The following is a 27,983-nucleotide window of genomic DNA, read 5'->3' on the forward strand; positions in this document are numbered from 1 at the left end:
ATGAGTTTGAATTTGGACCTGTCATGATGAAGAAGAATGATTATAAATTATGGATTATGAATTTTTATATTTTAAATCGAATTATTTTATTAAGTTCATTTATAATCATTTTTTTATTTTTTATTTTAATTAAAAAATTAATTTTTTTCATAACTATATAATCTAACGTGGAATTCAAATTAAATACAGAACAAAGAAAGAAAAAATTCAATTAGGATTCATGGTAGTGCCACATAGGCGCGGTGCCGGTGATGATGAATTAAAAGGTAAAGTTGTCGGAGTTCACACTTTGTCGAGGACTAAAATCTACTATTTTCTAAATATTATGGACGGTTTAGCAACTTTACTGCGGCGAAGGATTACATTTAGACTATCATATTTTAGAGAGACTAAAACCTTAATTATTAATGTTGTGTCTCCTAATTACCAATTTTTTTTTTGTATTTACACGTTTTATTTATTTTAATGTTATCGTTTATGATTTCAAATATGATGTCATTTGATGTGCGGGTCTAACTTCAAGGGAAAGCCAAATGAAAAGCGATGCCTATCTAACTTCACCGAGAAGCTGAATGGATGAAAGGTGATATGTGCGTAATGGTGTTATGTCCACATATTTTTAACAAATTGATTTAACTTCATAAAAATTATGGATCGCATGTCCATATTATTAGGACATAGATTTGATTTTAGGGTAAAGGGTGAGCATTTTTCCCTGAATACGATGGATTGTTTAGATAGTCTTTACGGGTAAAAAAATTTATGATCATCAATACGAGAAAACATAGGTCCTCTGGTGGTCATGTGATACCACATAAGTTTGGATAAGATAAAAGAGTTGGCTAAAGATATTAGATATGGTAATATAAGAGTGACACTTTTGGCTACCTATGTTGTTATGAAGAATTTTGCTGCTTTATGGTGCAGGAACTATGCGTCTTTTGAGAGGTGTGATATTTTGTCTCTTTCAAATGTAGTTGGACTGGGCGAGACCCAGGACCCTCCCCCAGGGGCGCTTGTCCCAGGGCAGTGATGTGAGTTAGGGAATTTGGGCCTCCCCCGAGAGGCCCAACTGGCCCACCAAGGGCGGTTAGGGGCACAAGGCCCAACCCTAAGCCTATAAATATGGGGCGGTTACCAATTGTAAGGGACTCTTAGTTCATTTGAGAAATAACAAACTTGAAATTCAGTTATATTCTCTCTCTAAGCGGTTACGTTCTTTCTCTCTAAGGTTCTCACATCGCAATCCTCTCACTTTAGGTACTATACCTCATCTTTATGTTCTTGGATAGAACATTTGGCACCGTCTGTGGGTAACGATAGATTTTGATTCCCGGACTACATGGATTGTGATTTTGTTGAGAGAAGTTTGATTTTCTGCAGAATTTTCTTTGATTTTCGTATTTCCGGCTGAATTCCTAGTTGTGATTGGAATTTGATGGAGACATGTCGTCGACGACGCGACAGAGAGCTGGAGCAGAGACGCGGTTCACCATCGCGTTGTGTAAGAGGAAGGCCACGCCGGGAAGAGGTTCGTCGCGAGCAACCTGAGCAACCGACTTCTCCTCCGCCTCCACCACCGCCTCCTCCTCCTTCTCCGACGCCTCCGCTACCTTCTCCACCGTCATCACCTGAGCGACAGGGATCCCCGGCGCACTCACCGGAGATCTCAGGAGATGGAACGCCGCTACCTCAGGCTCCGATCACTGCCGAGATTGGAGACGCCTGATCCGCAATGTTGATGACATACGGCAACAAAACGATTACTTGCAGGAACAGTTAGAGTACTATCGCCTCGAGCAGCAAGACGAAGGAGAGCGGGAAGCAAAAGTCGTCACGGAGTTCGAGCCGTTCCAGCGGCGGTGAGGGAAGTGGCCATCCCGGACAACATGAAGAACCTTGTTCTCGAGACGTATAGTGGGAAGACCGATCCAAAGGATCATCTGCTTTATTTCAACATGAAGATGGTCATAAGCTCAGCTTCCGACGCAGTGAAGTGCAGGATATTTCCGTCGACGTTTAAGGGCACATCGATGGCCTGGTTCACGACTCTGCCTCGGGGATCTATCACAAATTTTTGCGACTTCTCGTCGGAGTTCCTTGTTCAATTCTCTGTGAGTAAGATTAAGCAGGTAACGATCGACGATCTGTATAACGTCCGCCAATCAGAGGGTGAAACTTTGAAACAATACGTGAGGCGGTTCAGTGGAACATCTGTTGAGATTGAGGAGTCGGAACCGCATGCCTATGCGCAAGCTTTTAAGAATGGACTGCAGCCAGGGAAGTTGAACAATAAGTTGAGTCGTAATCCCGCTCGGTCGATGGCAGAAATACGTGCTCGGGCGAACACCTAAATCTTGGATGAGGAGGATGACGCTTTCAAAAGGAAGCGCACAAAGATGGAGAAGGACAGCGATCAGAGGGATGTCTCGCCGGCGGGCAAACAAAGTCGGGAAAAAGGGGAAAGCAGTAAGCGGAAGGACAATAGGGGCAAGTCAGTTGAAAAGTTTGCAAAGGAGCAACTCTACCCAAAGAAGGAAAGTTTCGAGCGTCGACGCCCATGGCGTTAAGCCGATTCTCGCCGGCGAGAGGAATCGGGCAAAAGTCTGAGCGCACATCTGACGGAATTGCTCCGGGAAGTCAAGGCGACACACGCAGTCGAAGAGGGCGAGAGGGAGGCTAACCCGCCTCGGGTGGCAGTGGATAAAACCAAGTGGTGTGAATACCATCGATCGGCAGGTCATGACACCGGAGATTGCTTCACGTTAAAAAACGAGATTGAGAGATTAATCAGGCAGGACGCTCCCAGTTGAATGATCAAGGTGATCGTTGGCAAGGCGATCGACAGCAGGGAATTCGATACAAAGGGACTTGTCAGCAGGATGATCGCAGACGGTACGATCGTCGTCAAACGCCAACAGTCGACAAGAAGGAGACGTTGGCGACAAGAAAGAAGGGAGCTGAAGAAACCTTCAACAAAGATCTCGAACCACCGGTGGGGACGATAAATACAATCGCCGGGGGTTTCGGTGGAGGCGGTGATACACCTTCGGCGAGGCGCAGGCATGTCAGGGCGGTAACATCAGTGCAAGAGTATGCAACCCCATTCATTTTTCATCACCCGGACATAGTGATATCATCGGCAAATTTCGAGGGAATCAAGACGCACAAGTATGATCTTGTGGTGGTAATGGTAAGGATAAATAACTTTAATGTGCGAAGAGTACTTTTGGACCAGGGAAGTTCTGCAGATATTATTTACGCAATGCGTTCGAGCAGTTGGGACTAACAGATAACGACCTGATGTCGTACACTGGGACTCTGGTAGGTTTCTCAGGAGAGCAGGTCTAGGTGCGTGGCTACCTGGATTTAGACACAGTCTTTGGAATTGACGAGATCACCAAGCTTTTGCGTGTAAGGTATTTGGTATTGCAGGTTGTGGCGTCATACAATGTCATCATTGGGCGGAACACGCTAAACCATCTCTACGCAGTAATTTCAACGGCTCACCTAGCGGTGAAGTACCCACTAATCTGTGGCAAGGTGGGAAAGATCGTGGTGGATCAGCGGAGGGAGAGAGAATGCTACAATAATTGCCTTAGTTTGTAGGGAAAGAAGGGAGTCAGTGATGGACACATATGTCACGAGATCGAGATCTTGGAAGAGGGTCAAGGCCAGCAGGGTTTTCAAGGCCAAGGGCGAAACGACGCAGGGAGATTGGAGCAGATGGTTGCTCGAAAGAGTGAGAGACTAAGGTGCAGCCAAGGTCAGAGAAGGTTAGACGGTAGGACGGGAAGAGATGGGCAGTTCACTGATGCCTATGCCGAAGAACGCTGGGCGAACATAATCGAGGACTTGGAAATGTACAAATTTAGCAGAGGAGTGCTGGCGATTGAGCCCGAACTCACGGCTAGCCAAGAGAGGCGCCTAGAGAAACTGGTGGAGGAAGCCGACTCTGGGGATTGCCCAGGTTTAGGAAGCCGACTCTTTTAAGCACGAGCCAAGAGAAGAGTAGAGAAAAGGGGGTGGTGACGCAAGATGTGGTTCGAGTGAATCTAAAACAGGGAGGCGTCGAGCAAAACAGATGGAGAGCATTTGAGCAACCCCAGGGCAAACCGGAAAAGGTGCGAAAACGGAACCGAGCGCGCCGCCGCGAGAGCAAGAAAAAGGGCAAGGCCGGATACTAGAGGCCAGTGGGATCGGCGGTTTTTAAATCCTCAAGGCCAGCTAAGCTCGACAAGCAAATGGCGAGTTAGAAGAAAATCCTCTTTATCGCAGGGCGGTCTGGCCTCGGAAGAGCCAACAGGAGGAAGCGAGCACATAAGGTCTGAAGGATGGGGTGTTTGGCGTGGTGCTCTGATCAGGAGGGCAAAAGATGGGGCAAGGGCGCGACGAGTTAAAGCAGGATTAGGACAAAAATAAAGATGCACTCTTTTTCTCCACCACGAGAGTTTTTTAATGAGACATCCCTCAAAATGTAAAAACTTTTTACAAATCAAATACAAAAGGATATTCTCAGCAATACTCCTAATTCACAAACTGAATTGTCACGGTCGCCCGGTGGGAAAAATTCCCTGAAGGTGGCGATCCCAACACGACCTTGATGTCTGAGGATCACTCCGGAAAGTCCGGCGCGAACCGTTGATCACTCGTTGGCGACGTGTGCGGATAAGCTTCTTATCGCAAAAACCTCCCCGAAATATGGGCGAGCATTCAAAACTAGGCTAAGTCTCGGGCAACCCACATGGCCATTGGGACCCCAGCCACTGTAAGTCCTCGCCAGGACAAAACTGGCAAGGCCACACTTGATCTTACGGGAAAAATGGTGTGAACGAAGCCTCAGTTCAAAGCTGAGCGAAAGTCCTAGTTTTCTTTGACACACATTTAAAATCGCTACACGAAACTCAAACTCAAATCGTAAACAGTCGCAAAAAATAAAACGCGGCAGGGCGATAAATAGAAGAAGGCAGAGTAACACCACGACAAACTTTCATTAATAGGTAGCCCGCAGGGAAATAATAATTACAAAAGTGGTAAGGGAAAGATAATTACAAGTATTTAGACTGCATTAATATTTTCTTCTCTCCTTGCATTTCCAGCAGCCAGAAAATACTCTGCATTGAAGCCTGGAGGATCGTTGGGGCCGACCAAACCCTCGGGGGTAACTCTCTTGAAAGCCCCCATCACGCTAAGATCCAGCCCCTTGTAAAGGTGCTGGACCAGGGCTTTAGCGAGGAAGAAACCACGGCCACGCTCTTCCACGACCTTAGCAGCAGCTTCAATCTCCAACCTCGTTATAAGGGCCCTGGCCTCAGAAGACGCTCGAGTCTCCGCCTCCGCGATAACCCTCTCTTTCGCTTCGAGCTGGGTTCTCACCGTGGCGCGGGCCTCATCCGACGCCGCCAAGTCACTACGCAAGGACGCAAGTTCCTTATCTTTGGCGTCACAAGCTGCCTTGCTCGCAGCAATAGCCTCAGCCCTCGCCTCTACTACCTTCCGCATGTCGTCCAGATCATTCCCAGGTTGAGGAACAAATATTCGTAGACATAAAAGAAATGGGGTCTCTTCACCCCGTGATCAATCATACGGTGCTGGCAAGGCCGGCGGTCGCCTGGGCACTTCCTGGTGACAAGAACGTCCTCAAGAAGTTTCTCGTAGCAGAGCCCGCCAGCTTGGCGAGCTGTTTCGATGACGGAGTCGTCTGAGGTCTGCTCGGAGGGCTGACAAACGGCCTCCTGGGTGGGGGTCTGGTCCGTGGGCTCTAGAAGAGTGGCAAACACCCGGAGCCAAAAGGTTTCGATGTCCTCGTCGCCAAGGGGAAGTCCTCCGGAAGGGGGAGGGGCAACTAGGGATGGAGATGCAGGGGCGGTGCTCTGAGAACGGGAGGATTTCTTAGGACGGCGTTGGGAAGTCATTTCCGCTAAAAGCAAAGTAAGAATGAGGATGGGAAGGGGTGCTAAGTGGTTAGCTCTTTTGCAGGATATGAGGATTCCAAAGTGGCGAATGATGGGGTAAAAAGAGGATGAAGAGGTTAAAAGGAGTAACGGCTGGGATCGTGGCCGCGTGTGGAGGATTGTGGGAGATCGTGTCCCATAATGACAAAAGGAAATGATTACTTTTGAAAAGTAACATGGATTTTGGGGAATAGGAGCGGCGCATTAAATGGGAGTTACAACGACTGAAGCCGATTGGTTTGAAATTCAAATTAGCAGGCTTTATCATGATTTGAGGGGACGTTTCGAGGGCAGTGGTTGGGATTCTTCAGATTCACTGACCTTTGCACTTCTTCAGTACATTACAAGTGGCCTACACTCGTCAGGCAACCATGATTCACGGCGGTCACAGCTGGGACTGGGGGAGAGGACCAAGCACCGTCGCCACAAGCCTACTTGTGGACTCGAGGACTCGGAGGGACACGTGAAGGGAGTCAAAAATTAGCCTTAGCTTTACTTACTATGCCATGTTGGCAATCATTCTTAATCACTAAGCTTTGGCATTAGTTAAGTTTTCTCATATTTTGCCCGGGGTTTTAATTATCGAACACAAGGATTGTGTGAGTTTACTTCTAAATTTACCAATTTAGTTGCAAGGACGAAAAACGAAAGTAAAAGGGGATTTAGTTGGTTGATAGAACGAAATAACAAGAAAACGTAGAAAAGATAATAATTGATTTGAAATTACGTAGAGATAAGCGCACCGGGGAATTGATTTCGTTTATCCTTTGCTATGTTTCTACTCGCTACAATTATATATGAAATTAGTTAAATCTGTTCATAGTGCTAAGCCTATATGTTTACTTGCTAATCCCTTAGTCAAGCACCCCTTCTAGTTAATTAGTGATAGCTAATTCCTTAGTACCTAATCCTAATTAACTAGAGATTCAATTTCATGTTCAGGCAAACATAAATAAATTGCTACCCTTATCCTTAAGGCGTAGAGACCCTTATTCAATTTCTTCTTAGATCCCTATCATCTACCAACTTTGCAATTGTGCAAACGATAGCATGAAACCCTTTCGCGATTGGATTCAATAAAAGCAAAGAAGAAATTCATGAACTAAAATAACCATTCATATATAACTGAAACGTATCAAAGCATAGTTTAGAGAAAACTACATCAAATCCCTAGTACAAGAGAGGATTAGTTCCTCATAGTCATTCGAAACAATTCAAGAAAAATGTAGCAAAACATCAAAATTACAATAGAAACCTGTAAGGGATCCTAGAGAACTCAGAGCTCTGCCTCCAAAAGTCTCTCCAAATGTTTCAACGTGAAAACATATCTAAACTAGGTTAAAAACGCACTTAAATAGAGTCTGGTTGATATTTCGCGCAAATGCACGAACTTTGTGAAGGAACTCGTGCAAAACTGTCCAACAGCTACTTCCTTGGCGCGTCTGCGCGAAATGCAAGAGGAAATTGGTGCAGAATTGGCGCAAATAAATCCAGATTGTTCCAGGATTCGAAATTCATATCTTTCTCCCTTGATTTGCTCATTGTTTCCACATCTTCTCCTAAAATAACAATAACAATAAGGGAAAATAAGTAAAACCTAATAGAAAAGATTAACTAGAAGATATAATAAGATCACCAACCCAAATTCGGATGCAAGAAGTGCCATAATGGATTTGCGGAGATCATGAGATGAAGCAACGAGGATGATGTCATCAACTTATAGCAGAATATAGGCAATGTCAGTACCCCTCAGAAGATAAAAAGGGAATGATCTGAACCGTTGTGGTGGAAGCCAATAGAGGAAACATAGTCAGCAAACCGTTGATACCAAGCACGAGGCGCCTGTTTCAGACTATAAAGAGACTTCTTCAGACGACAGACATAGTCCGGGTGCTGAGAGTCGCGGAAACCCAATGGCCGATGCATGTAGACAGTCTCATGGAGATCACCATGCAGAAAGGCATTCTGGACATCCAACTGATGAATGGGCCAGGATTTGGAGAGAGCAATGCTGAGAACTGTCCGTATAGTAGCCGGTTTCACCACGGGGCTAAAAGTTTCATCACAATCCACACCTGCAATCTGAGACCTGCCATCACCTACAAGACGAGCCTTATAAAGCTCAGACAAACCATTAGACTGCTTTTTATGGCGAAAAATCCACATACAGCGAATAACATTAACAGCACAAGGACGGGGAACCAACTCCCACGTATTATTTCTAATAAGAGCATTAAATTCAGACTGCATAGCGGACTTCCAATTGGGATCAGATAAGGCTTGTTTTGGGTTACGAGGCAAGGGTGAGATGGACGGGTCATCAATAGAGACCGAAAAACTAAAAGACTTTCTAGGTTTGGAAATGTCGTGCATGGTACGGGTAGTCATGGTCCGTACGGATGGGGCAGGTCGGACCGGATGCAAGGGCAAAGGCGAGGGAGAAGCAAGAGGGGAGACGGGAGCCGATAAGGGAGGCGAAGAGTCAGTAGGACTCGACGGCGGGACCGGAGGGTCAGGTGGTCGGGAGGATACGGTTTGCCAATGGTGGATCAAATAAGGAGGGAGGTTTTCGGTGAAGCACTCATAAGAAGGGGCAGGAGTCAGGGACAGGTCGGCAAAAGGGAATCGGGTTTCATCGAAAATGACATGCCGCGATATTATAATTTTTCTGTTTGACAAATCATAACATTTATAACCTTTGTGATTCATCGGATACCCTAGAAAAATACACGGAGTCGATCGTGGTTGCAATTTGTTAATTGTAGCGGAAGGAAAGAGAGGATAACATAAACAACCAAAGACACGTAAGTGTGAGTATGAAGGGTCACGATGATACAACAACTTAGTAGGAGAATCATTCTGAAGAGTCTTGCGGGGCAGAATGTCCAGAAGGTATGTTGTCATTTGAAGGGCATGATGCCAAAAAGAAGGAGGAACAGACGAATGAGCTTGGAGGGTGCAGATCATTTTATTTATGGTGCGGATTTTTCGTTCTGCTTTTCCGTTTTGAGAAGAAGTGTGAGGGCAAGAGAAGCGAAAAATAAGACCATTAGCATTACAATACCGGTGAAAAGATTCATTGTCATATTCACGTCCATTATCACATAGGAGACATTTGATATTTGCTGAAAATTGAGTTTTAATAAGTGTAGCAAGAGTAGTAAATATTTCATAAACCTGAGATTTCTTACCAATTAGAAACGTCCATAAAAAATCAGTGGATCATCCAAAAATAAAACGTAATAACGATGACCAGCAGTGCTTAAAATAGGAGACGTCCATAAGTCACTATGCAAAATATCAAATGCCTCAAAGTAATAGTGTCAGAGGAACTAAAAGGCAACCGAACATGTTTGCCTAAAACACAAGAATCACAAACAGAACTAGAACGCGATGGTTCACAAACAATAAGTTTATTATTCCTAAGGTGATTTAAATTTGAGGAAGCAGGATGACCAAGGCGATTGTGCCAGACACCAGAAGCAAGACCAGCAAAATGAGAGGAACGGGTGACTGGGTAGAGGTCGCCAAGGCTGTTACATCTCAGGAGAGGCATCCCCGTCTAGAAGTCCGACACCGAGAATCCAAATGGATCAAAAGAAACAGAAACATTATTATCAGTAGTGAGTTGTCGCACATAAATTAAGTTTTTAATAATTCGCGGAGTGTGCAAGACATGATTGAGTGCTAAAGGTTTGTGAGGGGTAGGAACAAAAGTGTATCCCGAACCCCGAATTGGAATGCTCTGACCACTACCAACTATCAGTTTCTGATTTAAATGACTTAAATAAGAATAAGACGTAAGAGTACCTTGAGATGTCGTAGTATGAGATGAGGCACCGGTGTCCATGTACCACATGCTGTCTGGAGGAGTCAAAGACATGGTGTGCATGGCAGCAACGATATCAGTCGGTGCTGGAGACGCAGTAGCGGTGTAGGCGTGAGGACGCTGACCTAGAACACTGGGTTACTGCGGAGGACCCATGGGACACGACCACTGAGATGTGGGGTAAGGACAAGGAGGCATACCCCAAGGGGAAGGAGCCCAACCAGGGGGAGGAGCCCAACCCCAAGGATTCCAGGACGCTGGCTGGGGCGGGCGCCATGGTGGAGGAGCTGCAGCAAGGGAACCAGAGGAGCCAGATGATCCAATATAGCGGGAGCCACCTTTCTTTTTAGGTTTACCAGAATTACCCTGATAGTTACGATGTTGCCCTGACCCAGAACGGTAGTTGGAGTGTCCCTGATTGCTGCGGTTGGTGGTGCGCTGCTGAGAAGAGTCATCGGAGGCCCGTGGAGGGGAAGCAGAGGTGTGCAAAGCAGTCTGAGAGACAAGACCTGACATCTTGGCGAGACCGGATTCCTCTAGAATCAGCATGGAGCAGACCATGAGGAATGGAGGCAAAGACTCGCTCTGACGGATCAGGGTGGCAACACCACGTAAAGGCTCATTGAGACCAGAGACCAACTGGAGAACAAGACGATGATCACTGACTAGGGCACCAACATTCCTCAACTAATCAGAGATATGTTTCAGACGCTGACAATAGGCCGAAACATTAGGAAAATCCTCCATGCGAGTGGAGATGAAATCTTGGTCGAGAGCGACAACACGGGAGTTCTGATTGTCCTCAAACATATAAGCTATACGGTTCCAAGTAGCCATAGAAGTAGAACCTTTCTCCATAACAGTAGCGAGAAGGTCAAAGGAGATGGTGGAATAAATCCATTGTTTGACAGTAGAGTCAAGAGTGGCCCACCGGGCATAGGAAGCATCGGTGTGCGCAGGAGGCTCCATGTCAGCTTGAGCAATGATGTGGTGGAGCACCTGAGTGGCGTGAGCAAGAGTTTCAAATAATTCAGCTCACATAGCATAATGATCCTTGTCTATCTCGAGTTTGAAAGGAATGTTGTTTTTAATATTGGTGACGGCAAGGGCTTGATGAAAATCGGGTTTAGCCGGCGAGACAGGTGGAGTAACCATAGTAGTGGTGGTGTCACTGGTTGGGGCACCGTTGGGAGAACCCGGGGTTGAAGCAGATGTAACCATGTAACCTGCAAAAAAAATGGAAATTTGATTTTTTTTTTGGGTTGTTGGCTGTTAACCGGTTTGGTTGAACCGCTTATGTGGAACCGGAAATGAACCGGCCGGTCGGGTGACCTTTGGAAGAAGCGAATCACGGGAGATCCGTTTTCCTGCTATCGGATCTGTTTGGCTGGAAGTTGCCAACACGGATCCGCTGCAGAGGATGATTCCGGAGCGTCCTGGGCGGCACGGCGGGAGAAGTGGTGGCGCGAAGAGGCGGCGCGGCCAAGGAGCAGAGCCAGCGATGCGAGAAGGCTGAGGATGGGCGAATCGCAACCTATGCTTGGCAGAGCAGGTTGTTTGAAGGCCGAGAGACGAGCACGCGACAAGGCGACGTGCGGAGGTGCGACGGAGGGCACCGGTGTTCGATCGGGCGGCGAAGAGACGTTGCCGGCGGCGGGCACAGAGAACAACAGAGGGCGGAAGCATGTATGGAAAAGAAATAAGAAATAAAATAAAATAAAAATTAGGTCAGAAAAGAGGATCTGAACCTGCTCTGATACCATGAAAGGAATCAAATTCGTGAATATTATTGATGGGTAAACACCATATTTATACAATTACATTGTTGACTATTAATAAAAACTAAACCCTAATTAAAGGCATCGTTACATAAGAATAAATAAAAGAATATTCTATTCTATCACGCTGCCCAAGACCCGTCAAAATTAACTTTAATCGTCCCCTGTACTGAACTCGCTGAAACCGGAGGTGGTTGACAAAGAGGAGCCGACGACAAACAAGCCACCACATTGAGCATGGATGCCTGCTAAAGAGCCTTACACAGTCGAAGATCCTCCCCTGAAAAACCTGCTTGTTCCGCGCTTCCCAAAGGTCATAAGACGTTGTTTGCCACCGCGCCACTACCTCTATATCATCACCAACCAGAAATTGTGACAAGAAATCTTGCAAAGAAGAGAAATGGTCTAACCTTAAAGCAAGAGGATGAGCAAAACAAAAGCCCTGTGACACCGGGCATTCAAGCCAAAGATAGGTCACAATCTCATTAACCACACCACAGAAATGGCACATAGGGTCAACATCGATACCCCTTCGCCATAATGAAGCACGAACAAGAAGTAAAGAACGTCATAAGACGTTGTTTGCCACCGCACCACTACCTCTATATCAACACCAACCAGAAATTGTGACAAGAAATCTTGCAAATAAGAGAAATGATCTAACCTCAAAGCAAGAGGATGAGCAAAACAAAAGCCCTGTGACACCGTGCATTCAAGCCAAAGATGGGTCACAATCTCATTAACCACATCACAAGAATGGAACATAGGGTCAACATCGACACCCCTTCACCATAATGAAGCACGAACAAGAAGTAAAGAATGTCATAAGACATTGTTTGCCACCGTGCCACTATGTCTATATCAACACCAACCAGAAATTGTGACAAGAAATATTGCAAAGAAGAGAAATGGCCTAACCTCAAAGCAAGAGGATGAGCAAAACAAAAGCCCTGTGACACCGGGCATTCAAGCCAAAGATGGGTCAAAATCTCATTAACCACACCACAAAAAGGGGACATAGGATCAACATTGACACCCCTTCGCCATAATGAAGCACAAAGAAGAAGTAAAGAACAACAAGCCTGCCATGCTAGGTCCTTGCACCGCGGGAGGGCCGGTGATTTCCAGAAAATCACCCATAGATTGGCTGGCAAGGAGATGCAGCCAAGGAGACAGACGTCTGAGACCTTGCTTTGTTCTCCTTAAGAAATGAATACCCCAATTTTGAAATGTACACACCATTAACAACACCAGACCAAAAAAGAGAGTCCGCTACACCTCCATGAACCGACATCGAGAGGGAGCAAAACTGCAAGGCAGTGTTAGGATAAAAAACATATTCAATCAATTGCCTATTCCACTATACACCAGAGTTTACCAACAAGTCAGACATAGTTTTAATATTCAAATTAGCCAAGAGGTCATTACTATAAATAACAGGACAACCATGTGGTAACCAATTATCACGCCGAACATCAACTAATTGGCCATTGCCAATTTTACAACACCCACCTATCTCAAAGACTCATTTAGTTCCCCAAATGCTTGACCAAGCATAGCTCGGGCGCCAACCCTTCTGAGCATTAATAATAGTTCCATTCGAAAAGTACACTCCTTTGAAAATCTGAGCAAAAAGGGACTCCGAGTGGGAATAAATTCGCCACCAATTCTTGGCAACAAGAGCTATATTAAAAGCATGAAAATCACGAAAGCCCAGCCCGCCATCACATTTAGAGCGACAGAGCTTACTCCAACTAGTCCAATGAAGACCCCTTTTTAAGACATTTCCACCCCAGTAGAACCAGAAAATCATACTCTCAATATTTGCACAAAGACCATTAGGAAGCATAAAGCAAAACATAACATAAGACGATATAGCTTGCGCTACCGATTTAATAAAAACCTCTTTTCCTAACCTCGGAAGAGAACCCTCTTTCCACCCCTTAAACTTTTTCCAAACACGATCCTTAACAAATTGAAAACTCTGAGATTTAGACTTACCAATAATAGTTGGTAATCCCAAATATATGTCAAAGTTTTCCACTGCCTTGACTCCCAAAAGTTGTTTAAGCTCATAATGATGGTTCTGAGGCATATTTCGGCTAACTGAAAACATTGACTTGTCCAGAAGCACGCTCATAGGTGGAAATGATGACTTTCACCGTCTCAGCCTCCTGATCAGTAGCTCTAGCAAAGAGGATGCTATTGATGACCCTTGTTTAGTGGTGTTTTTAGGGTCATTTCTTTCTTTGTTTTGAGTCTTTTTGTGGAGTCTCATGTAGTGTTTCATGCATTCTCATGCATTTTTATCTTTCTTTGAGTCTTTACTTCGTTTTGGGAATTTTGTAGTTTTATAGAGAGATTTCTTGCATTTTAAATAAGTTAAGGACTTGCATGGTTTTATTGTGTTAATTGAAGGATCTTTTGTGCTAATAAGCTCTTTGAGCTTCTGGAATTTTCCTTGGCTTGTTGGTTAAGTTTGCAGATCAGAAACTGAAGGTAAAAGAAGGCCAAGGAACATGGAATTGAAGGAGGACTTGAAGGGGCTTGAAAGAGGAGTTACAAGAAGCCAAAAAGTCTTTTCCAACGAGCTTGAGCGCCTAGGCGCTGGGAATTGGCGCCTAGGCGCTAGTTTTATTTTCTGAGCCTCTTGGAATTGGCGCCCAGGCGCTGGGAATTAGCGCCTAGGCGCCAATTACCTTCCAGAGAGCTTGTTGTTGGCTGGAATTGGCGCTCAGGCGCTCTGAATTGGCTCCTGAGCGCCCAGTCTCGACTGTTTTGCCTATATATTGGTTTTTAGACATTTCTCTTGGGACCTTTTGTCAATTTCTCATATTGTAATAAGTTAGAAGAGAGGGTTTGAGTTCTGGAGCTTGAGGAGCTTTCTCTTAGCCTTATGTTCTAGGTTTCATCTTTACTTTCTTGTATGGATCTCATAGCCATGCTTGGCTAAACCCCCTTTGCTTTGGGTTCTTTGTAAGACTTTGAATGTTTTAGCTTTCAATCCTTTTCTATTCATGATGTTCTGAGTAAACCCTTGAATCTCACTCCGGTGCTTTATCTTTCAAGCTTGAATGCATGCTAGCTTTTTACTTTTCTATAATCACAATGATAGTCTGTTATAGAATTGGGACTTGTTGTGAGATTACCTCTACTATACTTGCTGCTAGGAATAAAGGAAGGGTTGGGGTTTGTTGGCCTGAATTGCATGCTTAGTGCTTCTAACAAATGTTTAGGTTATCAAGGAATTGAATCTATCTTTTGATTAGAAAGGGTTTTCTTTACGAGGCATCGATAGATGACTATCTAGGCTAGAACATCAAGGAGAGACTCAGGATTTATTGAATAGGAAGGTTTGCTAAAACTGAATTTGTTGAGCAAGAACCCAAGGCAATCTCATCTCTATATTTCAATCGCTTTATTACTTGATCACTTGTCTTTTCACAAACTCAAGAAACAACCAATCATTAAAACTGAATTTTACTCGCTTTTCAACCTTGAACTTGAGTCTTAAACTGAATTTGCAATCTAATTCCCTGTGGTTCGATAATTTAAAACCGGGTAGATTCTGTACACTTGCAGATTGGCCAACAAGTTTTTGGCGCCGTTGCCGGGGAATTTTTTTGCGATTTTTGGTTTAAGTTTTTAGTTTGTGGTTTTATTTTTGTTTTGAACTTGTCTAGAATTGGTGCTACTAATCTTTCTCTGTTTAGTATCAAACTTTCAGGCTACTCTCACAAGAGACACTGTCATGGGTGGCCATATGACAGAGGAGGAGATACAAGCCCATATTGAGGCAAGAATCCAAGAGGGTATCACCCTCCGTTTGCATGAACAAGAAGTTAAGAATGCCAACCGAACTCTTCGGGAACTTACTTTGGGGTTAATGAGCTTTGACTATCCCGGAAGTATTGTTATCCCCGAAGGAGTGGGGAACTTTGAGTTGAGACCGGCATTCATCAACATGGTGAGCCAAAGCCAATATGGTGGAGGTTCCTCGGAAGATCATCATGCTCATTTGGAAAGGTTCATCCGTATTTGCAACATGTATCGGGTGGTGAACGTTCCTTCGGAAGCAATCCGGTTGAGCCTATTTCCATTCTCTCTGAAGGACGCAGCAGAGGATTGGCTGAACTCACAACCTCAAGGGAGTCTCACTACTTGGGAAGACCTTGCAGAAAAATTCACAACGAGGTTCTTCCCAATGTCCCTCTTGAGGAAATTGAAGAATGACATCATGACTTTCACACAATCCTCAGACGAAAGTCTTTACGAGGCTTGGGAGCATTTCAAGAAGCTTTTGAGGAAATGTCCTCAACACAATCTCACCCAAGCTGAATATGTGGCGAAGTTCTATGATGGGTTACTATACTCATCACGGTTTGGCTTGGATGCGGCTTCAAGTGGGGAGTTCGATGCTCTTCCCCCACAAGCGGGGTATGATTTGATAGAGAAAATGGCGATGAGAGCCATGAACTCTGAGAATGAACGCCAAATCCGAAGAAGTTATTTTGAAGTGGAAACTTATGACAAGCTCATAGCCTCCAACAAGCAACTCTCCGAGGAAGTAGCGGAAATCCGGAAACATATACAAGATACCGAGTCAATTGGAGCAAGAGTAACTTGTTTGGAGTGCAAATTTTGTGGTGAATCTCATGATAGTAACCAGTGTACTATCAATGATGATGTTAGCAAGGTCAGAACATTGACTCAAGGAGGAAAAGCTCCAACCTCAGAACAAGGTCCTCTTGACCAGCCGCAAATTGTTGTAAAGACGGTTGGCAAGAAGAGTCTTGAAGAGCTGATTGAAGGATTCATTGATCATACATCGAGCAATTACAAGAGCCATGATATGGCTATAAAGAGCTTGGAGAGTCAATTGGGACAGTTAGCAAAGCAAATGTCCGAAAATCACCAAGGTAAGTTCTCTTCCGAAACTTTAACTTTGACTGAGCAAGAAGATACTGCTGTTGTTTCTACTAGGAGTGGAAGAGTGTTACATGAGCCAGAGAAAAAAGTTGAGGGACAGAAAAATGAGGAAGCTGAGGTAGAAAGAGATGAGAGTGTTATGGAGGAAAGAGCTAGAGAGCCCACTAGGACTAGGGTTGTCAACACTCATACCCCTGAGCTCCGCAAGATTCCATTTCCCAAGGCTTTGGTGAAGAAAAATTTGGATAAACAATTTTCTAAGTTCTTGGAGGTTTTTAAGAAACTCCATATTAATATCCCTTTTACTGAAGCCTTGGAGCAAATGCCAATCTATGCTAAGTTCATGAAAGATATCCTCAGTAAGAGAAGGAAGTTGAGTGAGGTCGATGAAACTATCTTGATGACCGAAGAGTGTAGTGCCATTTTGCAAAGGAAGATGCCTAAAAAGAGGAGAGATCCCGGGAGTTTTACTATTCCGGTGGAGATAGAGGGGTTAACGATGGTAGAAGCCTTGTGTGATTTAGGAGCGAGTATCAACTTGATGCCGCTTAGTATGTTTAGAAGGTTTAACTTAGGTGAGCTTACCCCAACTATGATTTCTTTGCAAATGGCGGATAGGTCCTTAAAAATCCCTTACGGGATCATTGAAGATGTTGTGGTTAAGGTGGATAAGTTTGTCTTCCCAGTGGATTTTGTCATTTTAAACATGGAAGAGGACTCTAAAGTTCCTCTCATACTGGGGAGACCATTCTTAGCCACAGGTGAGGCTGAGATTAAAGTGGCTAAGGGAACTCTAACATTGAAAGTGGGTGAAGAGAAGGTCCTCTTCAATATCTTTGACTCTCTGAAACACCGAGCAGATGAGGAAGTTTTCCGGTGTGAAGTAGTGGATGAGCTCGTGTGTGAAGAGTTTGTTAGGATATCTATTAAGGACCCCTTGGAAACAACAATCATGGAGGGGCTAGAAATGGAGGACCAAAATCTTGAGAGTGAACTTGATTTTTTGTACCATGAGGTGAATGCTACACTATCTCAATTAGAATCTGTCTCATCCCTTTCCACCGAAAGCATGTGGAGAGAAGAGTTAATTAGGGATGAGGAGATTCCGATTGAGGAGAAGAGTGAGCTCAAGCCACTCCCTTCCTCTCTCAAGTATGCATATCTTGAGGAAGGTGAGAATAAACCTGTTATTTTGAATAGTGCTCTCACTCCCTTGGAAGAGGAGAAACTCCTCAGAGTTTTGAGGGATCATAAGTCAGCTTTGGGTTGGACTATTGATGATATCAAAGGTATTAGCCCTGCGATATGCATGCATAAAATTTTGTTGGAAGAAAATTACAAACCTATTGTCCAACCTCAAAGAAGACTTAACCCTTCCATGAAGGATGTGGTGAGGAAAGAGATAATAAAATTGCTTGATGAAGGTGTTATTTATCCAATTTCGGATAGTGAATGGGTAAGTCCCGTTCAAGTGGTTCCCAAGAAATGAGGCATCACTGTGGTTGCCAATGGGAACAATGAGTTGATTCCCACTCGTCAAGTGACGAAGTGGAGGGTTTGTATTGACTATCGAAGGCTGAATTCGGTAACTAGAAAGGATCACTTTCCTTTGCCGTTCATAGATCAAATGCTTGATAAGTTGGCTGGGCATCAATACTACTGTTTTCTTGATGGCTATTCCGGGTACAACCAAATTTGTGTTGCACCGGAAGACCAAGAGAAGACGGCATTCACTTGCCCTTATGGCGTGTTTGCTTATAAGAAAATGTCATTTGGGCTTTGTAATGCCCCAACTACTTTCCAAAGGTGTATGTTTGCTATTTTCTCTAACTTGATAGAGACTTGCATCGAGATTTTTATGGACGACTTCTCTGTTTTTGGTCCAAATTTTGATGCTTGTCTAGGGAATTTAGCCTTGGTTATGAAAAGATGTCAAGAGACCAACTTGGTCTTGAATTGGGAGAAGTGCCACTTCATGGTTAGGGATGGCATAGTTCTTGGACACAAGGTGTCCGAAAAGGGGATTGAGGTTGATAGAGCTAAGATTGAAGTCATTGAAAAGCTCCATCCCCCGACTAACATCAAGGGTATTAGGAGTTTCCTCGGGCATGCTAGATTTTATAGGCGGTTTATTAAAGACTTTTCCAAATTAGCTAAGCCTATGACCAACTTGCTTGAGAAGGAAGCACCTTTTACTTTTGATGAGAATTGTTTGAGAGCTTTTGAGTCTATTAAAGAGAGTTTGGTGACAGCCCCGGTAATTGTTGCTTCGGATTGGTCTCTACCATTTGAAATCATGTGTGATGCTAGTGATCTAGCTTTAGGGGATGTCTTGTGTCAAAAGAAAGAAAGAGTGTTGAATGTGATATACTATGCAAGTAGAGTGTTGAATGAGGCCCAAAGGAACTACACTACAACTGAAAAAGAGTTGTTGGGTGTAGTCTTTGCTTGTGAAAAGTTTAGGCCTTACATCTTGGGTTTTAAAGTAATTGTTCATACTGACCATGCTGCTTTGAGGCATTTGTTTGCTAAACAAGACTCTAAGCCAAGGTTGATTCGATGGGTCTTACTCCTTCAAGAGTTTGACCTTGAGATCATTGACCGGAGAGGCAAGGACAATGGCGTGGCAGACCATTTGTCAAGATTGGAAGGTGGGGCGTGCAGCCCAATACCTATTCAAGAGGAGTTCCCGGATGAGAAACTCCTAGCTGTTTCCACCGAGGAACCCCTACCCTGGTATGTACATTTTGCTAATTTCCGAGTTGCTGGACTTATTCCCCATGACTTGACATGGCAGCAAAAGAAAAAATTTCTGCATGATGCAAAATCTTACCTCTGGGATGACCCTTTCCTTTTCAAAATTTGTTCTGATGGAGTCATTAGAAGGTGTATCCCAGAAGTTGATTTTGATGTCTGGGGCATCGATTTCATGGGACCTTTCCCACCTTCTTTTGGTTGCCAGTATATTTTAGTGGTTGTTGATTATGTTTCCAAGTGGGTTGAATCCGCTGCACTCTCAACAAAGCCGCTGCACTACCGAACCGCTTTCAAAACTTAGATTGGTACCTCTCCTTTCCACTTAGTTTTTGGGAAAGCGTGTCACTTACCTGTGGAATTAGAACTCAAGGCCTATTGGGCCATAAGGAAATTTAATTTTGATTGGAAAATTGCTAGCGAGAAGAGACTCTTGCAATTGAATGAGCTTGATGAGTTTCGACTCCGAGCTTATGAGAGTGCTAGCATCTACAAGGAAAAAACAAAGAAGTGGCATGATAGAAAAATTTTGAATAGGGAATTTGTCTCAGGGCAATTGGTACTGCTCTTCAATTCTAGATTGAGACTCTTACCTGGGAAACTTAAGTCTAGATGGTCTGGACCCTTTGTGGTCAGGAGGGTGTTTCCTCATGGTGCTGTTGAGGTTGAAAACCCAGAGACCAAGAATACTTTCACTGTGAATGGGCAGAGGTTGAAAGTGTACCAGGGTGGTGAGGTTCTGAAGTTGGAAACCATGTTTTTCAAACATCCTTGATAAGGGGGATAGTCTACCTAAGACTATAACAATGGGCTGCTTGGGAGACAACCCAAGTTTTGTTTTATTTTGCTTGTTTGGTTGTTGCATTGTGCAGGGATTGAGAAGCTAAATTCTGGAGTAGGAGGTGGCTCTAAGGCCTCCATGGTAATTAGTAAAGAAGGTCAACTCTTCCCTTTAGTTTAGCTCATGTATTTTTACATATTTTTTTTGTAGCTTTTATTTTTCTTTTTATCATGCATTGTTATTTAAGTTTTTGTTTTTTGGGTCTTTTACTTCCCTATACTCACACGCTTTTAGCTATAGTTTTGTTTACTTACATGTGTTGTTTTTGAAAATGCTTTTGTGAAACTTGTTGCTGTTTTTGGGGATGAGTGGTTGCATGTTTGGGGAAGAGAGGAGGAGACTTTGGTCTTCCGAGTGTTTCTTGAGAAAGGAGTCGAGGTGAGTCCATTAAGGGTCTATCTTTGACCCTTCACCATAAAATTTCCCTGGAGGATCCTGATTCACTTGCAATTATTGGTTCTGCATTAATTTAACTCATAGCATGCTTTGTGATTCTTGCTTTATTCTTGAGACTTGTAGGATTTGTTGAGATTCTGAATTAGTTGATTGAACATTGTCTTTAGTTGCCCCACTTGAGCCTTTTTGGAGATTTTATTGTAGCCAAGTGATTGGGGCGGATGTTTGGTTGGAATATTGGGGAGTGATGGTCCTTGATTATATTTATATGGAGCTGAAAAATTGTGAAATAGTCTCTTACCCCAAGAAAAATTTGAAAAAAAAAAAGAAAAAGAACTCCGGAACACAAGCTGGAGTTGTAAAAGAAAAAAAGAAAAAGTTGAAAAAAAAGGGGGGTACAAGAGACTTGTGCTAAAAAGTTTATTGTGAAAAGCTCCGGGGGGTTTTAGAATTGGACCACACTCAATGTGCTTGAAGCCTAGAATTTCCTTAGGGACCAACCACCATCATATTCTACCTAGCTAATGTTTCGGCCCTTTTTAAAGTCTCTTTGAATATTTGCATGTTTGATCTTTGTTGCTATTGAGTGAATGACATTCAGGACCTATGAACTTGCTTGTGTGCTCAGTGCACTAAATCAACATCTCATCCTAGGATTTTTAGTTCTATATGCTTCTCTTGAATGGACTCTACACTCTTCTCTTTTCAATAGATGCATGAAGGAGGTTGTCGGGTCTTTCTCTTGGAACTAGCTGTGATTCCTTTGTCCCCCTATTTTTTGTGAAGTATTCCTTGTTGAGAACGCTTGTTTGGGAGCATTTCTTGCGCTTGAGGGCAAGCGAGTGTTATTTACGCTCGAGGGCGAGCTGTCGTTGAGTATAGTGGTGTGATGACCCTTGTTTAGTGGTGTTTTTAGGGTCATTTCTTTCTTTGTTTTGAGTCTTTTTGTTGAGTCTCATGTAGTGTTTCATGCATTCTCATGCATTTTTATCTTTCTTTGAGTCTTTACTTCGTTTTGGGAATTTTGTAGTTTTATAGGGAGTTTTCTTGCATTTTAAGTAAGTTTAGGACTTGCATGGTTTTATTGTGTTAATTGAAGGATCTCTTGTGCTAATAAGCTCTTTGAGCTTCTGGAATTTTCCTTGGCTTGTTGGTTAAGTTTGCAGGTCAGAAACTGAAGGTAAAAGAAGGCCAAGGAACATGGAATTGAAGGAGGACTTGAAGGGGCTTGAAAGAGGAGTTACAAGAAGCCAAAAAGTCTTTTCCAGCGAGCTTGAGCGCCTAGGCGCTGGGAATTGGCGCCTAGGCGCTAGTTTTATTTTCTGATCCTCCTGGAATTGGCACCCAGGCGCTGGGAATTGGCGCCTAGGCGCTAGTTTTATTTTCTGAGCCTCCTGGAATTGGCGCCCAGGCGCTGGGTGGCGCTCAGGCGCTCTGAATTGGCGCCTGAGCGCCCAGTCTCGACTGTTTTGCCTATATATTGGTTTTTAGACATTTCTCTTGGGACCTTTTGTCAATTTCTCATATTGTAATAAGTTAGAAGAGAGGGTTTGAGTTCTGGAGCTTGAGGAGCTTTCTCTTAGCCTTATGTTCCAGGTTTCATCTTTACTTTCTTGTATGGATCTCATAGCCATGCTTGGCTAAACCCCCTTTGCTTTGGGTTCTTTGTAAGACTTTGAATGTTTTAGCTTTCAATCCTTTTCTATTCATGATGTTCTGAGTAAACCCTTGAATCTCACTCCGGTACTTTATCTTTCAAGCTTGAATGCATGCTAGCTTTTTACTTTTCTATAATCACAATGATAGTCTGTTATAGAATTGGGACTTGTTGTGAGATTACCTCTACTATACTTGCTGCTAGGAATAGAGGAAGGGTTGGGGTTTGTTGGTATGAATTGCATGCTTAGTGCTTCTAACAAATGTTTAGGTTATCAAGGAATTGAATCTATCTTTTGATTAGAAAGGGTTTTCTTTACGAGGCATCGATAGATGACTATCTAGGCTAGAACATCAAGGAGAGACTCAGAATTTATTGAATAGGAAGGTTTGTTAAAACTGTATTTGTTGAGCAAGAACCCAAGGCAATCTCATCTCTATATTTCAATCGCTTTATTACTTGATCACTTGTCTTTTCACAAACTCAAGAAACAACCAATCATTAAAACTGAATTTTACTTGCTTTTCAACCTTGAACTTGAGTCTTAAACTGAATTTTCAATCTAATTCCCTGTGGTTCGATAATTTAAAACCGGGTAGATTCTGTACAGCTATCATCTGCAAAAAGTAAATGCGACATAACAGGTGCATTATGCGCAATTTTTATACCATGCAAGGAAGAAGAAGATATATACTTTCGAATAAGGGCAGAGAGAACCTCACCACAAATAATAAACAAATATAGGGACAACGAATCACCTTTCTTGAGATCTCTTCTCGAGATAAAACCTGGTTGAGGATTACCATTAAGCATAATAGAAAATTTCACAGAGGATACACGACTCATCATGAGGTCCACCCAATGAAGAGAGAACCTCATTTTTGTCAAAACATCCTGTAAAAAGGACCACTCAACTTTTTCGTATGCCTTAGACATATCGAGTTTTAAAGCCATCATGTCTTTTCGACCAGAGATCTTCTTTTTCATATAATTGAAGCACTCATAAGCAATCAAAGCATTATCTGTGATCAAACGACCCGACACAAAAGCACTCTACTATTATATATCAACTCAGGCAAGATAAGCTTCAATCTATTAGCAATTCTTTTTTTGTAATAATCTTCAAAATCACATTACAAAGACTTATGGGCCTATAGCATATAAAGGTTCCTTGATCTTAGGAATTAGAACCAACAAAGTCTTATTCAAATTACTTGGTGATTCATGGCCATTTATAACACGCAAACTACAATGGGAGACATCATCCCTAACTATATGCCAATTTTTTTTGTAAAACAGAGCTGGAAAAGAATCCATTCATGGGGCCTTGGTTAGGTGCATCTGAAAGATAGCCTCCTCCATCTACTCCCCGGTGAAATGAACTACAATAATAGATAGGTGGTCCTGGGAAACCCTCCCTGCAACGAAAGACATCACATCCTCTATTCCAGAAGGATTTGAAGAGGTAAAGAGCCTTTAAAAATATCTCATAAGAACATGAGATATATGCTTATCATCCTCCACCTCTCAGCCTCTATCATCAGTAATCACCTCAATAAGATTTCTTCAATAAAAATTGTATAATAACTCAAGTGGTAAGAGTGAGTGACATATGAGTTGGGGAGGGAAGAATCCAGGGTTCAATCCCTGAATGGTGTAGTTTATCATTTTGATGTAAAAAAAATATAATAAAAACTGTATAATATTTTTTTAATTTAGCTTTTCAATTTAAATAAAAAAATATTAATTATATTGGGTAACATATGGATTTTAAGTCCCCGAAAGATAGCTCTAATGGTAAGAGCTAGGGGACATATGAGTTAGGTGGGGGAGGTCCGGGGATCAATCCTTCAAGGGTGCGTTTATCTTTCTGATGTAAAAAAAAATGGATTTTAACTTAGAGTAGCAAGAGATAAAAAAAAGTATTCTGATGTATCAAAAAAGCAAGAGATAAAAAATAGTTTTATGTAAGTAATATCAAGTGCCAAGAAAAATTAGTATATATTTACTACTAATAAATAAATATTTATGAGTGATAGTCTTTTTACTATTACTAGTGTTTTTTTACCCGCGCGTTGCACGGCGAATATGTCTATTGTATTTGATACATCAATCAATACCTTGATTATTAAAAAATTAATAAACAACAAATGAAATAGAAGAGCCTGGAATGATGGGCAAAGTGGACAAAAGGACTTAAATTGAAACTCGTGCATTCCGTGCAATCTATAGTTTTATTTATATAAATATAAAAAGTTGTGAAAAAAACACTTTAAATTATATTAAACTTTTATATTAGTTTTAATATCAATTTTTTTTTCATAAAAGTTTCTTTCCGTGTGATTTAAGTTTAATTAATTGTAATCGTATGTATATACATACACATGAATTTTTTTTAATCCTTGTACCTCATAATTTTACTATTAAATTTTTATTTGTAAGATTAAAAATCTTAATATACTCGAAGTGCTGAAACCAACAAAACAAAGCAAAACATAGAGTAGCATTTTAAAGATATCCTAATAAAGGAGATTCATTTATAAACCTGAATCTTTTTTCTCACCCATCAAAAGGCTACCTGAAATTTTGTACACACCCATCAATAAGTAAAAGGACTAAAATTGGTTAAATATACAGGTGCAACTTCCTCTTTCTGACACTCACATAAGAGAGATTCCAAGTATTCTCTTCTATCTTAAGCATTACAATACACCATATGCAAAAGAAAATTTAGCCATCAAAACGATTTTGGTCAACAAACACCCAGCTTGGGCTCAACAGCTGCCCTGACTTATCCTTCAACAGTTTGATATCACTTTAATGGAGTCTCAAGCCTCAGAGTTTGCTGTTCCATAAAAAAAATTGATTACAATATAAACTGCAAAGTGAAATACTTCTTCTCTATATTTTCAATCAGATTAGAATTGAAAAGTGAAATACTTCTTATCTATATTTTCAAAGTGAAGTACTTCTTATCTATATTCTCAATCAGATTATGATATCGGATTTAAACTAACTCATAAGTACTTACTACTTGTGCTTATAAACTCATTAAAGGAGACCAAGATTATCAATAACAAAATTACCATTGCTTGCTTTAATTTGATTTACCTATAAATTCAAAATTACCAAAAAACATATAACATGAGCTCTGGAAAATGGGCTTATGTTTACTAAGATACAACAATGAAGGAAATGAATGACCTACCAAGAATATAACTTGACAAACAAAACCTACCAAGAATATAACTTTAAATAACTTAATTCACTCCAAGGAAAGGAATGGCCTTTAGAGGTATACTATCAAAGCAACACAGAACCAAAATCTCTCAAACCTAAATGAGCATAGCAAAGCAAAATCAAAAGAAATTTACAACTATCTGTAAATGCAAGTATAAACTCCACGGGAACCTAAGGGTAGGAAGGATCAAACAATCACAAGACTTACCCAGATTAGACTCATCTCCTAACGTTGTTGCTATTTAGTCAGAGTTCACCTGGTGCGCCATATGAGTCATGTAAAGATCTCTAATCTGCTCCATTGGGTATTGCACGTGCAGGAATTCCAATAAACCTAGCAACCTACTGAGGGAAAAATAACTCGCTTTCCAACATAAGAGGGATCCGTCTCTCCCTTGTCGATGAAAAAGTTTCTCAGATTTAAAATTTTCAAATTAGCCAAGATAGATTTGTTTTAGAAATAAATTTTAGGTGCAATATGGTAATACAACAAAAGCAAGTTGAGTTACCTTATAAATTCCACAGCACAAATTTATAGTACAATTAGCTATTCAAGCAATGGAAGAAAAAACTTGAAATTACCTCCATCTGCAACATTCACAATCAGTCCAAGGCAGCAAGACAAAAGCCAACCAAAAAACAAAAACACAAAAAATTACCATCAGTGAAAAAGCAGAAAAACCAACACAATCCATATCTTAGGAGAAATAAACCAGAAAAAGAGAGTATCTAAGTCATTACATAAAACACATAACAGTCACAATAAGAGTTAGGAAAACATAGCTTTTATGAACGTTAATATGGTGGATACCACAAAAGTATATACGTAATGCTTAACCACACATAAACCACTCCAAATCAGATAGTTGTCAATTCATGAAAAATATGAAATGGAAATCCACAATTGGTTTTTTAGTTTGAACATTCAACAAACATGTTGTACGGATCATATTGGTAATGAGTACTCACGTAAAAGAAAAGGGTTTCATTAAAAATATGAATTGCAGATCCACATTTCTACACCAACTGTAATCAACCTTGAAAGCTCTGGTCAATTCTACCCCAATTGTAACAGAACATAACATACATTTGAATTGCCATTATTTCACAGTCCCAAAGTGAAGTAAAAAATGTGATATTGAAGCAGGTAGTGAAGAATTGGTAAAAATAGGAGTTCATTGAGATAATAATATAAGCATAACTTGCAATGGACATATTTTCGTTTGGTAACTGAAGAGTTAAAGCATGATGGAGAAATCCAAACAACCATACATCAGTTTTTTCATCATAGATCATAGCACTAACCTGAGCAATATCGTGAGTCTCAAAGGTAAACACACTGCTCTACCATGGGATTAACCCGTCTTTGCGAATACTTTCTTCATCCTACAAATGAAGGAGAAAAAATCACATATGTTATTTAACTCAAAATTCCTAAAAATGCAGAGAAGCCAAAGACATAGAATGACTCAAAAGTCTTAAAACTCAGTTGCAAAAGAAAATCAAAACACAACAAGGAAGATCTCAAATTGGGGAAACAAACAAAAAAATAAACAGATCATGAGGAGATTCCGTCAATTAATAATCATTGCAACATTTATGTCAAACATTTACACAATTATCAGCACCACATAAAGCAAGTTGCATACTCGAGTGATCTTCCTCATTTTTCCTCCATGCCAACCGGTTCACAGTAGAGACATGTAGGGGAGGAGATGACAGATGTAGTATTAGAAAGGAGTAATTTAGGTAAATCTTAGATAATTAAGGGAAATATTTTAAGATTTTAATATTTTATGAAAAAGTTTCTCAGATTTAAAATCACCTTTAAAAAATTGGCTTCAAGATTTGTTATGGAAATAAATTTTAGGTGAAGAAAAAGTTTATTTTTAGAGTATTAATTAAATTTTATGTTATTTTTATTGAATTTTCGGATTTTTATTTAATTAAGGATTTTATGATTTTTTATTGTGATTTGATAGTTTTTATTAATTAATTTTTGGCTTAATTGCAGTTTTTGTCCCTGATGTATACCCCCCCTTGTGCAATTTTGGTCCCTTTTGTTTAAAACGAGCAATTTTGGTCCACCAAAGATCTGGACGTGACAATTGGGTCCTTTCGTTAGTTGCTGTTCAATTCCTAACGGAATATTCTTTTCTAGATTCCTTTTTACTAATTTCACCACCAGAAATGACACATCAGTAAATAAATAAAACAAAAAAACAAAGTAAATAAAGCAAATTAATTAAAAACTAAAATTAAATCACATTGAACCCTAATCCCAAATATCTAACATCTCAGTTCAGAACCTCCAGCCCACAACCACCGTTGCTCCTAACTCCCCTAAATTCTTCTCAATCCAACAACCAACGCATCAAGCCGATCCGGACATGGCCTCTTTTCCTCCGCCTTTGAGCATGTTCATCTTCCTCCTCTTCATCTTCACACACGAAGAGAAAGAGAAAGCCAGATCAAGAGTGGATGAAGGTGAGTCTCCAGATCGAGGTTGTCTTTGGAGCGGTGGTGCGCCTCCAGAAAGAGAAAAAGCCAAATCCATGTTGTCTGTAAGACCTGAATTTTCAGAACAAGCTAGTTTCCGACTCAC

General features: G+C 41.7%; 3 protein-coding genes and 1 non-coding gene across 4 annotated transcripts; 1 reads left to right on the top strand and 3 right to left on the bottom strand.

The window, feature by feature from the left end:
• The first annotated feature begins 1,889 nt into the window (after positions 1-1,889).
• Positions 1,890-2,354, top strand: LOC130724992 (uncharacterized). Its single transcript, XM_057576253.1, has one exon. It carries the CDS (start codon positions 1,890-1,892, stop codon positions 2,352-2,354), a length of 465 nt encoding a protein of 154 aa, XP_057432236.1.
• Positions 2,355-7,379: 5,025 nt separating this feature from the next.
• On the bottom strand, positions 7,380-8,342 carry LOC130724993 (uncharacterized mitochondrial protein AtMg00820-like). Its single transcript, XM_057576255.1, has 2 exons — positions 8,030-8,342; positions 7,380-7,513 (listed from the first exon to the last, which is right to left on the bottom strand). Exons 1-2 carry the CDS (start codon positions 8,340-8,342, stop codon positions 7,380-7,382), a joined length of 447 nt encoding a protein of 148 aa, XP_057432238.1.
• A 4,744-nt stretch (positions 8,343-13,086) lies between these two features.
• On the bottom strand, positions 13,087-13,701 carry LOC130724994 (uncharacterized mitochondrial protein AtMg00310-like). The gene has a single exon (XM_057576256.1). The coding sequence runs from the start codon at positions 13,699-13,701 to the stop codon at positions 13,087-13,089; it is 615 nt and encodes a 204-aa protein (XP_057432239.1).
• A 2,079-nt stretch (positions 13,702-15,780) lies between these two features.
• On the bottom strand, positions 15,781-15,887 carry LOC130727096 (small nucleolar RNA R71). The gene has a single exon (XR_009015135.1). It is a non-coding gene; the product is annotated as a small nucleolar RNA R71 (small nucleolar RNA).
• Positions 15,888-27,983: the final 12,096 nt, after the last annotated feature.

Source organism: Lotus japonicus, chromosome 6, assembly GCF_012489685.1.
Source record: "Lotus japonicus ecotype B-129 chromosome 6, LjGifu_v1.2".
Lineage (NCBI taxonomy): Eukaryota > Viridiplantae > Streptophyta > Magnoliopsida > Fabales > Fabaceae > Lotus > Lotus japonicus.